Source organism: Balearica regulorum, chromosome 17 (genome assembly GCF_011004875.1).
Source record: "Balearica regulorum gibbericeps isolate bBalReg1 chromosome 17, bBalReg1.pri, whole genome shotgun sequence".
NCBI lineage: Eukaryota > Metazoa > Chordata > Aves > Gruiformes > Gruidae > Balearica > Balearica regulorum.
This window is the reverse complement of record NC_046200.1, coordinates 11,163,728-11,177,845: the sequence shown is the minus strand read 5'-3', so window position 1 is coordinate 11,177,845 and position 14,118 is coordinate 11,163,728. Positions and strand designations below refer to the sequence as shown.

General features: G+C 42.1%; 1 protein-coding gene across 1 annotated transcript in view; it reads right to left on the bottom strand.

Annotated features, from left to right (window-relative positions):
• MED15 (mediator complex subunit 15) overlaps window positions 1-14,045 on the bottom strand; it is a 33,039-nt gene extending 18,994 nt beyond the window's left edge. The window contains 6 exon segments of the mRNA XM_075769450.1: window positions 3,243-3,505; window positions 4,075-4,290; window positions 5,548-5,577; window positions 6,048-6,099; window positions 7,283-7,370; window positions 13,858-14,045. Coding sequence (XP_075625565.1) covers window positions 3,243-3,505; window positions 4,075-4,290; window positions 5,548-5,577; window positions 6,048-6,099; window positions 7,283-7,370; window positions 13,858-13,925 — 717 coding nt within the window. The 5' untranslated portion in view covers window positions 13,926-14,045.
• Window positions 14,046-14,118: the final 73 nt, after the last annotated feature.

The following is a 14,118-nucleotide window of genomic DNA, read 5'->3' as shown; positions in this document are numbered from 1 at the left end:
GTAACAGTCTCTCAGGGCAGGGCAGATGGTGCGTGATGTTGGATTGTTGCATGCTGCCCCCAGAGCTTGTAGCTGATGTATCTGGCACAGTCCATGCTCATGGTCTGCAAGTTGAAGATGTCAATCTCGAGGAAGTTGCTGGGTGCCCGTTGCTGGAGCCAGTTCTGGTTTCATCACCTCTGCACCTTGCCCAGTTTCATCAAAGTTCATTCTTCATTAACATGGGTGATTCTTACTGTACCTCATTAATCTGGGTGATGCTTACTGTAATACCACTGTTATGGCATACAGCAATCATAGCAGTGATGACATCTAATATTATGTAGCAATTAGCATACAATTTAAATCATTGGCTATTCTCACCCAAAATCAAATTCCTTTGAGGTACACATTGGAATTCCCCATCCTTCCGCATCGCCCAGCTCCTTGAGCAAAAGCAATCCCACAGATGGGTTTGCCTTTGCCCAAGGCAGGAGTAACCCAGACTTGTTTTCCCTAACACATTCTTCATGTACACTAAAGGAATTTTATCCCCTTCTACAGTATGTAAAAGTTTTGATTGGGCAGGGCCAGCTCAATTGGTAGAGCGGCTAGTGTTGACTAACCAGGTGGCCTTTGCTAAATGTGTATCCCAATGCTGGAGGGTCCCACCACCCATTGCTCTCCATGTAGTCTTTAACAGTCCATTGTATTGTTCGATTTTCCCAGAGTCTGGTGCGTGACAGGAGATGTGATACACTCACTCAACGCCATGCTCTTTGGCCCAGGTGTCTACGAGGTTGTTTCGGAAATGAGTCCCATTGTCTGACTCAATTCTTTCAGGGGTGCCGTATCACCACAGGACTTGCTTTTCAAAGCCCAGAATAGTGTTCTGAGCGGTTGCATGGGGCATGGGATATGTTTCCAGCCATCTGGTGGTTGCTTCCACCATTTTAAGTACATCACGCTGCCTTGACAGGTTTGTGGGAGTGCGATATAAACAATCTGCCAGGCCTCCCCATATTTATGTTTTAGCCATCGTCCTCCATACCATAGAGGCTCCACTCCAATTCATATTGAAGTTCAAGCATGTCCAGCATGGCAGCAGTGGTGTGACTTCATTCGGGCCACGACTGTCTACTATCAGCCTCCACTCAGCCACTGGATACCTCTCTCCATGGTGGTCCACTTGCATGGATGACATATAACATCTTCTTTGAAGGGATACCTTTCCCTCATGCCTGACCAGTCACCTCCAGAGGCTGAGGGCTTGTGTCCCTTTTCCAATCACCTTGTCAATGACCCCTTCCCTGGACAGGAATCCCAGCTACTTGGCTTCCCTGTCCTCTAATTCCAAGCTACTAGCCCCGCTATCCCAGCATCAAAACAGCCAGGTGACAAGTTGCTTGCCTAATCAACAACTGAAATCTTTTCACATATTTCACAGCTCGCTCAGGGACACGGATTGGGTAGTTATGTCTGGTTCTGTCCCTTCCTCCTGTTCTTGTGATGGCCCTGTTTCATGATCCTTTACTAAACAAGTTGACCTTCATGTCCATTTCTTCTTGTATATAGGGCGACTGATACCAGTATGGATTGGTTCTCTGGTTCAGCTGCGATGCTTATCGCAGAGGTTGGGAGTAGCCACAGTGCTTGTCACAGGGGTTGATCTCTGGGTGATATTCTTAAATAATTGCTTAACCTTAACCAAGACCTGGTTACCTATTGTAATTAGCCTGGAGGAGAAGGAGAGGATAAAGAAAGGTGTCTCCCTGCATACTGGCTCTCTGAGGAGAAAAGTAAAACGTGTAATTACTAATAGTTTCCAACAGATGGCTCCCCAAGTGCAGAGATGAAACCGCCACTGCCACTCCACTCTCTGTGCCGCCTGCCACTGCTGAGTACAGATACCAAATTGGTTTGATGATCAATGATTTTATCATACCATAAGCCAGTGGTACACAGTGCAGCAGAGTGATAACCTTAATCCAATGCCCAGAGGTGGTAACGCACACATAAACACTGATAAGCAGTATATACGGCAAGTAAGGTGTTACATAACACAACTCTGAGAGCAAATAAAACAACATTGTGATCAGCAATGATTAAATTAATATAATGAATGCTTATAACAAATTTGTTTTAACATGCTCTGGGCAGATCTATTGTTATCTCAACCCTCTGTGCCACACACTAGGCACCAAAAAGGACTGTCGTGGTTTAACCCTAGCCGATAACCGAGCACCACACAGCCACTTGCTCATCCCTCCCTCCCCAGTCGGATGGGGAGGAGAATGGAAAAAATCCTCATGGGTTGAGATAAAGACAGTTTAATAGGATAACAAAGGAAGAAAATAATAGTAACTATAAAACAAGTGATGCACAAATGCAACTGCTCACCACCTGCAGGAAAAAAAAATAAATCTGATGCCCAGTCTGTTTCCGAGCAATCCCAGCTCCCAGCTTGCTTTCCCAGTTTATATACTGAGCATGACATTCTACAGTCAAGAATATCCCTTTGGCCAGTCTGGGTCAGCTGTCCTGGCTGTGCTCTCCCAGTCCTTGACTTAGTGTAGACACTACAACTACCTAGCAACAACTAAAAACATCGTTCTCATACTAAATCCAAAAGACAGAGCTATACCAGCTACTAGAAAGAAAATTAACTCTATCCCAGTCGAAACCAAAACAATGGTATACATCCCGTGGTTTCAATATTGCAAGCTTGTCTCACTGCTAAAACAGTTTTCAAAAACCATCAACTTCTCCTGTACAAATGGGCTCAGAAGCAATTCTTCAAATGTGCCAGCCTGCATCAGCACCACTGTTTACCAGAAACTGCACAAGAGCATGACAGCTGAAGTTTCTGCTTTTGTGCCCAAGGATGATACACATATATATGATGTGCTCAGCACGTTTTTTTAAAGTGGGAACATGTAATTCACACAATGACAAAACAGCCACTATTTCTAGAGTAATAGAAGTGCTTTTAGTTCTTTCCCATATCCCTGACTATCCTGATGTTTATAAAGAGAAGAGACAAAATAATTCTCTATTGCTATGACAGAGGAAAGCCTTTCCTCTGGGATGTAATATATTGTTGCCAATTAACTTGCAAGTCTAAAGTGAAGTCCCACCCCAAAGTGGAAACATGTTAATAACAGGCAGAACTGATATTATTCAGAACTTCCATGCAAGCTAAGCCTCACTTGACAAGTAACTGAACACAGATCACCTCAATTGCCATTGTAGTTTGTCATCACCTGCTGTTGGTTTTGCTGCTGCTGCATCTGCAGTTTCAGCATGTGTTGTTGCTGCTGCTGGACGGCTTGCAACTGCTGTTGCTGCTGCTGCTGCTGCTGGGCTGCTGCAGCTGCTGCTGCCTGCTGCTGCTGCACCTGAAACTGTTGTTGCATGGCTGACTGTTGGGCCTGGAATTGCTGCTGCTGCAAAGCCACCTGCTGCTGCTGGAATTGTTGCTGCTGCTGCTGTTGCTGCTGAGCTATCTGCTGAAGCTGAAGTTGGGCTAAAAAGAAGGTAGACTGTACTTAAAACATGAGACCCAAACAGTGTGAGAGACAAGTTACCCAGTACAACTCATAATAATTGAGGAGAATCCCTAAAGCACATTAATGTTCTTCATTAGCAGCATATACTTTTGCTTCCTTAAATAGATGAGGCACATTAACAGAATTAATGACACTTCCCACTACCAACCCCTCATTCTCACTGCCTATATAGAGTCTACAACCTAGGTAAAGAATGTAAAAACGTGCAGGAGGAAATATGCACAGAGGTCACCAGCAGGAAGCACTGTACCCATAGAAAACTTAGGTAAGCTCTACAAAAAGAAAGTTCTGAAGTTGACATCTTGTAGGACAAAAGAAGCATTTGCTCATACCACAGCTAGACTGTTCCTCACTATATTCAGACATCCCATTAGGTAGCACTATCTGAAATCTATTCTTCCTGCAGTTTACTTGGCTGATTTAGCCAGAAGTATGAAATCTCTTCAGCACCCTTTCCTTGTGGAGAAGTTATATACTGAAAGGCTGATCTAACAATTTTAGCGGCTGAAGCAAACAGAACACTTACTTTGCTGAGTAGCTGTAGAGACACCTGGCATACCATGAGGTGCCATTCCCGAGGTTCCAGGAGGCTGCTGCTGCCCTGGGAGACTCATCTGTTGTCCCATTGGGCCAAGGCCACTCATCCCACTCATTGGTGCTCCTTGAGCTCGAGAAGCCATGCCCATTCCCGGTGCTCCTGCTGGGGGACCCCCAGTTAGATTCTGCAGGGCATTCATTGGATCTACAAAGAAAACAGTTACCAATACACAGCCAGTCATGCACTCGCCCTCCCCCACCCCCTCTTCCCAATTCCTCTGTTCTCCAGCATTCACTTTCTGATCTGTCCGCTTCAGACCATGACTAGATCCAATACCCTGAGAATCTAACATTCGCTGCTCTGCCTGTGACACCACAAGAGGCTTCTGGCACGTTCTTACCTCTCTGTAAATAGAATGGAGATTATTTAAAGTGCTTCAGATTTGCAAAGTTCCAAATAGATTCTAAATACATTAGAGAAAAAGGAACTTCTTAGCCACCTCTGAATTTATATGCAAGTCAAAATAAGCTGCCAACAAAACTCCATGAGGATATCCAGCTTGTAACCTCAAAAACCAAGAAGAGAGTCTCACTGTGGATACAATTAGCCTCTTCCTCCTGAGGTCAACACAGAGAAGCAGTGCTCAGACCAGAGGAAGTACTTTGCTATACAGTTCCCCCCTGTAAAATCACATTTATCATGCAGTGGATAAATTCCGTGCCTTTCAAAGTAATTGTCATAATCTGAATCCTGGGCACACTGAAAAGTGAAGTCAAAGAGGGAATGGCAATTCAAAAGGGCAAAACACAACATGGGGTGCAGAAGCAATATGCAACAGGTACAGAAGGCAACACCCCCCTCTTTCTGAAGAATATTTATAAAATAATTTCCAATGTCTAGGCTGGACATTAATCACCTGCAGATGCTGCATATTTAGCCTACGGGGGGATAAAAATAGAGGATCATACTATGTCCCTAACATACACTGCTGTAAGAACATGCAGAGGCAGAATACATGATCAGATCTAATCTCAGTCAAATGGCAGAGTGTGTACACCCCACAAACACCAAACACACTTGCCTCTGAGGCAATGCACTGAGGTAACAGGGAGAAGCCTGGACTGCTCAGCAGGAGATTATTTTCAATCAGTCTTGATCTTTCAAGAATTTAGGTTGTGAGGTAAAAAAAGTCCAAACAGGGAAACTAACAAGTCTCCCATGTGACATCCAAATCACTGTCCAAGCCTGTGACCCTCATCACTGAGCAACTCAAAGACTATCATGCCACCTTTCCTCTCCTCCAGCAGCATTTAATATTCCAGTGAGGGAATCCACAGCCTTCTTATTCTTAGTACACCACAGTCTTGATTTCTAAGCTGTTCTATTTAGAAATGGGGGGTAGGGAAAAGGGAAGGAAAAAAGGGGGGGGGGGGGGGGGGGAGAAAAAAAAGCAGCTCTTACCACTAACTGAGGCTTGAGATTTCTTATTGTCTGCAAAGAAAGAACAATTAATCACCTTGTTAATCTTGTCACAGATAAATTTGACCCCTTCAGATATATTCTCTACAAGAAATATCTTCATATAATTGTAAAGAATGAAAAAATCATTGTCTGCTGTAGTTCTAACAAAATACATTAACCTAAGCCAATTTAGTAACCAGAATGCTACATAAACAATGGAAAGAAAGCAAAAATACAGGAAAAAGTTAGGAAGGCAGAAAAAGTAGTAAATTTAAATCATTTCTCAAAGACTTTTCAATTATAGATGGATGTGTAAAAGAAACAGTATTTAGAAATTAATCACGTATATTACGGGAAAACTTTAAAGCAACTTGTGAAGAGTCACATGCAGACTCACACACACAAACCCTAAGATTTACTTTTTTTGGAATGATGTGATGAGCAATCCTATTACTGAGAAAGAAAAAAACCACAACAAACAAAACCAAACAATTACTTACGAATATCTCGAAAATGGATAATAAGTCTGGCCACAAGAGAAAGATATTCCTCCTAAAGGTGAAAAATGAGTATTTTAGCATAGGAAATAAAGACAGAGCAACCATGACTTTGTTTTTTCAGTATTCTTCCACAACATAACAGATTTTACTTTTCAATGTCTGTGAGCTTTTCAGAGCAGTTCACTTGTAAGGAACAGTCTGTTCGATAACTAAGTGTGAATATTTTTACTAATAGCTCATTGTCGTTGATGGTACAAGAAGGCCAAGAAATCACAAAATTCACTGGCAATAACCTCTATGACAGTTAAACTAATAGCATCACAATACATAAACATAATTATAAACCAATACATCCATTTTCCTCTTCTTATCCACTCTAATTCCTTTTCCTTAAGGACTGAACCTGCTTACTTGGTACACTGACTTCGGTCTTTGAACTATGTCACAAGAACTTTTTTTAAGCTAAGTTAGTATTGTTTAACAACTTTAAAGTTGTTAACTTTTAATATGATAGAAGTGTCAGCAGTAAAAAGACAAATATTCTTTGCAGTATTTTACTAGCGTGCTTCATGACGTGCAAGAGAAACCGCACAGGGCTGAGACAGCCTTCCTGCCCGTGAAACTACCAACTCACCACCAGCAGGCATAAAATTGTGACATCAGAATTAGAAAATTTTCACCGAGACAAGTTCTCTCTCAAACATGGCTTGTTTAGAGGCAGCAACAGTATCCAATTTCTCCCAACACAGCTCCAGGAAAGAAGTTTGCATTTTGGTAGAGTCTAGAATTGTAGACGATAACCAGACTTTCACAGTGACCACAGCACTTCCCTTGGTCTTACTCTTGACACAGCCTTTTCATTGGTATCTTAATCTGTCCCAACCACCAAACTGGTCGTATGGAACGGTGCTACACTGTAGATAAAGGAAATTCTATGCAATTCACTACACACAAGTCTTTGGATAAGAATTAAGTGTGGTCCCATGTATGCATTAAATGCTGCAGCATCAGCAAAGCTGTCTTGGACAAAAATCCAGTTCGATGCGCATATTGGATGCAAAACACCCCACTTCCCCTCAGTGTAAAAATAGCACATATAAATCAAAAATTTTGCATAACTACATACTCTAAGCAGAGACAGTTAACTAAGCACATTGGGTTTGCTATTTCTGCAGGTTATTCCAAACTTCTTTTGACACATCAGTAACTTCTGAAAAAAAAGAGAGATGCTTTACCCTTGTTTTGGCCTTCATAAACACATGACTTTCCATATCTTTGCTGGATTTATTATGGGCAACACCAGCCTTCCTCATAGCATCATCACTGAAAGAAAGAGGAAAAAAAGAAAGGCTGAGTATTAATTGAGGACATCAGAAAATATTTTCTATAGTCAGGAAGGTCTGTAAAACAGCTTTTTATCCCTCTCTCATTTCTACGTTAAAAAAAACCCACACCACCACATACATTACTTAAAATTGCCACCCTTTAGTATTTCTTCAAATAACGAAGAAAAAAGCTAACTAATTTCTAAAAGGCAACACAAATATTATTCACAGAAATTCAAGAACAACTGCTAAGCAAGTCATTATTTTACCACCTGATGTATTATTTCAACAAAATACCATGACCTGTTCATTTGAGGAAAGCCAAATGACAGGATTAATGTAATCCATGGTTGGGAAACAATGGGCTTGAGCCTGCCTAGCGTCAAGCATTTCCAAAAGAATCCACTACACATAAGGTGGAGGAATAAAAAAAAAAAAAAAAAAAAAAAAAAGATTGCCTAAAGGCATAGGGGTTTGACCAATGAGTGATAATAACGAGTGGAAGCATTGATCAGAGGCGGAGAAGAGCAGAGGTGCAATGATGTGCAGGGCAGGGAGGGGACGATCAACATGAAAGCAGCAGGTGAAGCAGTAAGATGAAAAGAAGGCCCCACTGGTGGAAAGTTGAGGGGAAGAAAAAGAACAGGTTTGGTAATAAAAAGCTTTCAATTCCCTTACTGTTCTTTCCTATTTATCAGCCAGAATCACAGGGACTTACTGTCCTTTCTCCATCACTCCTCTAGTAAACTGGATCTAGAGCTGCCCTCTGGATGGGATATTGAACAGGCAAGATGAAAAACAAAACCAAAACCCACCACCAAACCCACGTCACAAAACACACACGTTGTTAAGGCCATAGGTGGGAAAAAAAGGGGCATTCTCAGTACATCAAAAAGTAGCAAGCAATTCAACTGTGAAACATGCAATGAGATAAAGACATCCTAAAATGAGGAGTTCATTCAGATGAACAGCCCTATTCAAACCCTCCAGGCATTCTCATTCTCGGAAACATTTCACTTCACTGCAAAACCTGTTCTGTTTTAAAGCAGCCTAGCAGCTACAGTCTAAATTCCACAAACAAGTTAGCAGGAAATACTTTCACCTTGTAATTAACAACTTAGCAACTTATTTCTCAGCAACTGCTGTTGCATGAGCAACTACCCTACACTAAATGCGTGTTAGGGTAGTGATCCCTGAAAGTTTCAGCCAGTCTGAATAGGAACTACTGTTTTCTTCCCCTTGAATTTTTACCACCTCGCATGCAGCAGGAATGGTGCCTGCATGAGCACTAAGGTGGTTCAGCTTCCTGAATTAACTCAATAATACAGTCATGCAAGTGAGAAGAGCAGATGCTATAGCCTTAAAATGCAGGAGCTTAGGCTGCCACAACTCACACCCTTACCTTGCACACTAGTAGCATACATCTAACCTGGTGTAACCTGCAAACTAGAAGATGGCAGAACATAGCTACCTGCTGTACGGGTCTCTCATGGTAACTTGTTCACGTGGTCTGGCAGACACTAAAAAATTCTGTTTATACATGAAGGTTACTTAAACTGAAGTGGAATCCTACCATAAAGCAGAATAACTATTCCTCCATGTACAAACAAGGATTAAAGTGAGCTACTCATAAAGAAGCTCTGCTGCAGAGGAAGAGGCAATATCTTTATTGACACCTTTTTTAATGCTTCCCTTTCAGAAAAGCTGCCTTGAAATCCACACTACTCTCTGAATCCTCCTTAACTTCTCAGTCCCATAGTACAACGACAACACCTCTCATTTTGAGAGCACCAAGAACTGAGCAGGCAGAAAGACAAGAAACAGATTATGCAGACGCAAGCAAAGGAAGTAATATGTAGGGAGTACTAAGTGGCTGTGATACAGACAGTGATCAATGTGGTATCAGGAATTGGAAAAAAATCCACAGCAAAGACGTTATCTACTTTTACATGTATCTACAATTTCCCTTTGATGTTATACAACATGAAAGACATTTTATAATGACTACATCTGCATTGCCAATAATGCCACTCCAACCGCTCCATGTCCTATCTGTTAGCATTCCAATAAAGGTTTGGACTAGGAGGAAGAGAAAAAACACACAACTCGTTCTTTGTTCACATACTCAACCGCAATCAACATAAAAATATGTATGCTGAAGACTGGGAACGTCATAAAAGTCATAGCTGGCACAGAGTTAAGGATACCAAATAATGTATCATATCCTTGCAGAACACCAAACTCTGAAAACTAAATGGTACCAGACAATTCAACCTTCATCTTCCTCATAAGCACTTACTAAATGCATCATAAGGTGCACACTAAAACTCTGCCTTTTTTCATTTCATGCAGAACACTCGAAGTTGCAGTTTCACAAGATGAGGCATTCAACGCCGACACCAGCTTCAGGAATTCCCCCTCCATTTCCAAGAAGCTTGTTTCCAGCCCAACAATGTGCAACCTCTTACTCAGGCTAGCTGCTCTCATTGAAGAATCTTGCAAAACACGTTCTCCTTCAAAATTATACCAGCTCCCCTATCCAGCTCACACCATGACTGCATGAATCAGTTGTTCCAATGAAACAAGAGGGCAGTGAGTTCCAGGGCCGACACCACATTAAGCCATGTAACATCACCAGATGCTGCTTCATGAAATAGACTATTTGATCACTCTAGCACTCAGTTCAACAAACCTTTCTTGCTTCAAACAACAGAAGAAAAAAAAAAAAAAGCATGCTGGTAAGCCATTAGCCACATCTATCCACATTACAAGGTTTAAAAACTTCCAAGTAAACATCTACAAATACATTAAACTTTCATCATGTGATCTTGTGCATATAATGCTGCCTGCACAACATTTCGGTTAGTTACAGATCCAACATAACACATTTCATCAATAGCAGCCCTCCCTGCAGGAATACCCACATAACAAGACAGACCGGCAGAAGACCCAAACCAAGAACCACTCATGTTACTCACGTTTGCTGGACAGAACACATAAAGGCCTGAAGGGCCTCAGTCCCCAGAACACTGCCTTCAGCAACACAGGGGAAAGCAAAGGACAATCCAGTTTCCCTAACACCTTGCTCTAGCATTACCTTTCTTTCCAATTCTGCAGTGATGAAAAAAATCCTTCCCACGACACACAGAATCACCTCTTCATAGCTTCACAAGCATATCTTCCAAAAGTGACTCAGTAAGAAGCTGCCCCTTCCAAGTTATGCCCGTACAACTGTCTGCACAGCTGTGCCATCAGCAGTACTGAAGAACAATCAGGGTTAAAAAGAATTACTTTTCCTGAGTTATTGTTAACTTTAAGAAATTTCTCTATCAGGTTTGCCGCATGGCAACCCAAACACTTGCAATGAAGATGTACTGCAGAGGCAGTAGCTTCTTCGGTTCACAGTTGTGTCAAATAATCATTTATAAAATGCATCCCTCACTTTCTACAGTCCCAGAAAGGGAGAAACATCTGCCGTCTTGGCCTTTTTTGCCTGAATTCTCATCCAACAACTTAGGCTGAAATAAAAAATTCAGGCTGCTTTATGAACTGTTTTTGTGAAGTGTTTCACAGAGAGCAGCAATGCAGATGATCTTTTTTTTTCCCCCCTCCCTCACTCAAAAAAACTTTAGCTGATCACTAATCTCCTGCCTGCTTGTTCCTTAGTCTCCACCTCTAGCTCCTTTCATGTGCTCTCCACATTCTCATCCTTATTTCTGTTCACATATGTTCCTTCTTCTCATCTAGCTGCATCTTAAGTGAGAGCATACGCATCAAAACTTCAAGCAAAATACTGAACACAAAACTAATGAACCATCACACAACTTACAAGTTACATCCCTTTTCTACGCTCAATGCTATTCCCTTCCAACATAGCTTAGAAGTAGCTCAGGGCAGGAATTGTACATAACTGCGCACTGAGTTTACCACCACAGAACCCAGTTCAGATTTGTCCTTCAGGCAATATCAACATTTAAAAACATATTAAGGAAAGGCCTTTAGAAAGGAGCCTCCCAAGGCACCAGTATGTGCCTGCTCCCTGTAAGGGCCAGAATTAAGGGGTGCCCTGCAAGCACAAGTATATAGTCACATGCCTACACCATCACTGCCTCCTCGAACAACCTGGGAAAAGCCAAAGCTGATCCCTAGTCTCAGTCCTCTGAGCTGAGGCTTTCCTAGATCTAGCAACAGTATGAAAGTCCTGCTTGGGCCTGCAGTCATACAAGAACCTAATACTGAAGGGGCTTCTTAGGTTATCAAATGCAGCATTCTCTCAAATGATAACCAAATCATATACATTAACCACAGACACATTGACTAAGATACCTATTTCATACAGTATCTCTGAAATATTCATCCACATGTCACTTTAAAAAAAAAAAACACCACACAACCAAAAAAACCCCAAAACATAACCCAACAAACCCACCCGAACCAAATTCAGTGTTGTAAAGGAAACCCAAGTGAGAAATAGCAACAAATTAAGACTTTCTGTATCCAGAAGCCATAAGAAGTCAAAATGAGTTATGTGACTGGTTCCATACATTTAAGTTAACTTTTAAGACCAAGTATTACTATTCGTCTTGACAAATAAATATCACTTGTTATTTGCAGGATGAACTGGAAGATATACATACGTACAAGACAGCGTATTTTCCTAACTGTTAGGAACAACCTTCCCACAAATTAAGAAAACTTTCAGATGATTCACCAGATATTTATTTTAATTATTTCTCTCTTCCAACTCCTACATAAGCCTCACTAACAGCAAAATTGAAAGCTTATGGAAAGAAATTGCAACTGCATACAGAGCTCGAGTCTTTTTAGCCAGTATTATTGCTTCTATTTCCCATTCAACAAACCCATCTATTATAAACTCTACTTCTGGCTAGCTTCACTTTATTTCAAGTACCAACATGAATTCAAGCCGAGTTGTTTTAATCACTTAAACCACCAAACCCAAACCAAACCAACACTGCAGTCATTGTATGCCTACCCCAGTAATAAGTTTGGTTTTGCTTTTTAAACAAGACAGTGAATGCAAACTTATGATGTATACTATAAAACTGGATTGGATGGAGCGCAAGGAAGAAACACCACTAGAGACAAATTTTTTTTTTAAAAAAAAAAGACCGTGTCAATACATCTATAACAAAAAGCACACAGATCATGTACAGACATCTGCACACTTAGATAAAAGATAATAAACAGAGGGCATTTTTTTCTACTTTTCACAACAAGAATTAGAAGTTTAATATTACTGTCATCTCTTCATATAGCATTAACCTTAAAGATTTTACTGATCAGTGACAGTAATTTTTTTTAATCTCTTGCTGTATGCTTCCATTGTAACATTTATCAGCATTGTCTACTGCTCAGAGAAAAAAACGTTAGTTTGCAGGGCAAACACAAAAACAAAGCTTTATTGCGTTAAGGTTTGTATCTGCTTACTCATATTTATTTCCTCAAAGTTACACAGCATTGGAGGGCACTTTTGTTTGCTTGTTTTGATGAAGGAGTAGAAGAGGTGGAGAAGAAAAAGCAAGGGATTAATCTAAAAAGTTTAATGACTTCACAGAAAGTTTAAGAAGTAAAACATCAGTTCTGAGCACCAAGAAAGTTTGCATGGCTTTGACAGACACACATTATCGTATTTCTTTAATGAATACCATAACATTTAATTCTGAAACAGCCCACAGCTAGGCAGTCAAACCACACGCAGACAAACAGCACACTGTTTACACATCATTAAAAAAAGACAGTCTGTTTCTAAATATTGATTCTCATAAGCAACAAGTCAAGATCAATCTTTTCAAGTATACATAAAAAAGGATTTAAACATTACTTAAGAAGCACTGAACAGTGCTTTCACTTCTGTAATAACCACCTTTCATAGGGTAGAAGAGCTTGCCATTAAATAGAAAAAGCATGCAGAGCAGCATTCAACTAAAGCGACTGCTTCACAATGGACAACTGAAAATGCAACAAGGTGAACTTTTTTTTTAATAGCCTTTTAAGCATCAAATAGATACCAAGTAACAGAAGTTTTCATAGAACAGAATACGTCAAACTTGGCAACGCTATGGATACTGCCACAGTCGAAGCCCTAAAGCAGATGCTGCCAAGCGAGACAGGAAGCTGGTATTCCTGGGGAAGAGGAAAGCAAAAGAGGACGGGAGAAATGAAGTCAAAGCACAGGCCCGGCTGCCCCCTCGCACAGGCTCTGAGCAAATCCTGATAACGAGGCCCCCTCACAGGGGGGCGGCAAAATGGCCCGCGGGAGAGGAAACACCGGGGACCACGGACGAACCCAGGCAGCAAGGGGAAGATCGAGAAGGGCTCGCAGAGAGGTGGAGACGGGTGGGACACAGCCACCCGGGACGCGGGCGACCCCGGGGGCAGCGGGAGCCGCTGAAGCACCTCTGGGGCAGAGGCCGAGGCCCGCCTGCGGCCTACTCAGCGCCGAGGCCGCGGCCCGCACTCACATCTGGCTGACGAGCTTCTGCCGGAAGTTGGTGCTGCGCCAGTCGGTCTCAGGCCCGGTCACATCCATCCCTGCCGCCGCCGCCCGTCGCTACGGCCCCTCCGCCGCGTTCCCCGCCGTCGCTCCGCCACACGCCACCACGGAAGTGCCGCGCACCCACTTCCGGCGCGCTGAAGGGTTGAAGGAAATGAAGTCCCGGCACGAGCCGGGCCAACTCTCGCGAGAGCTGCCGGCTCGACGCGGGGCGCGCTGGGAAATGTAG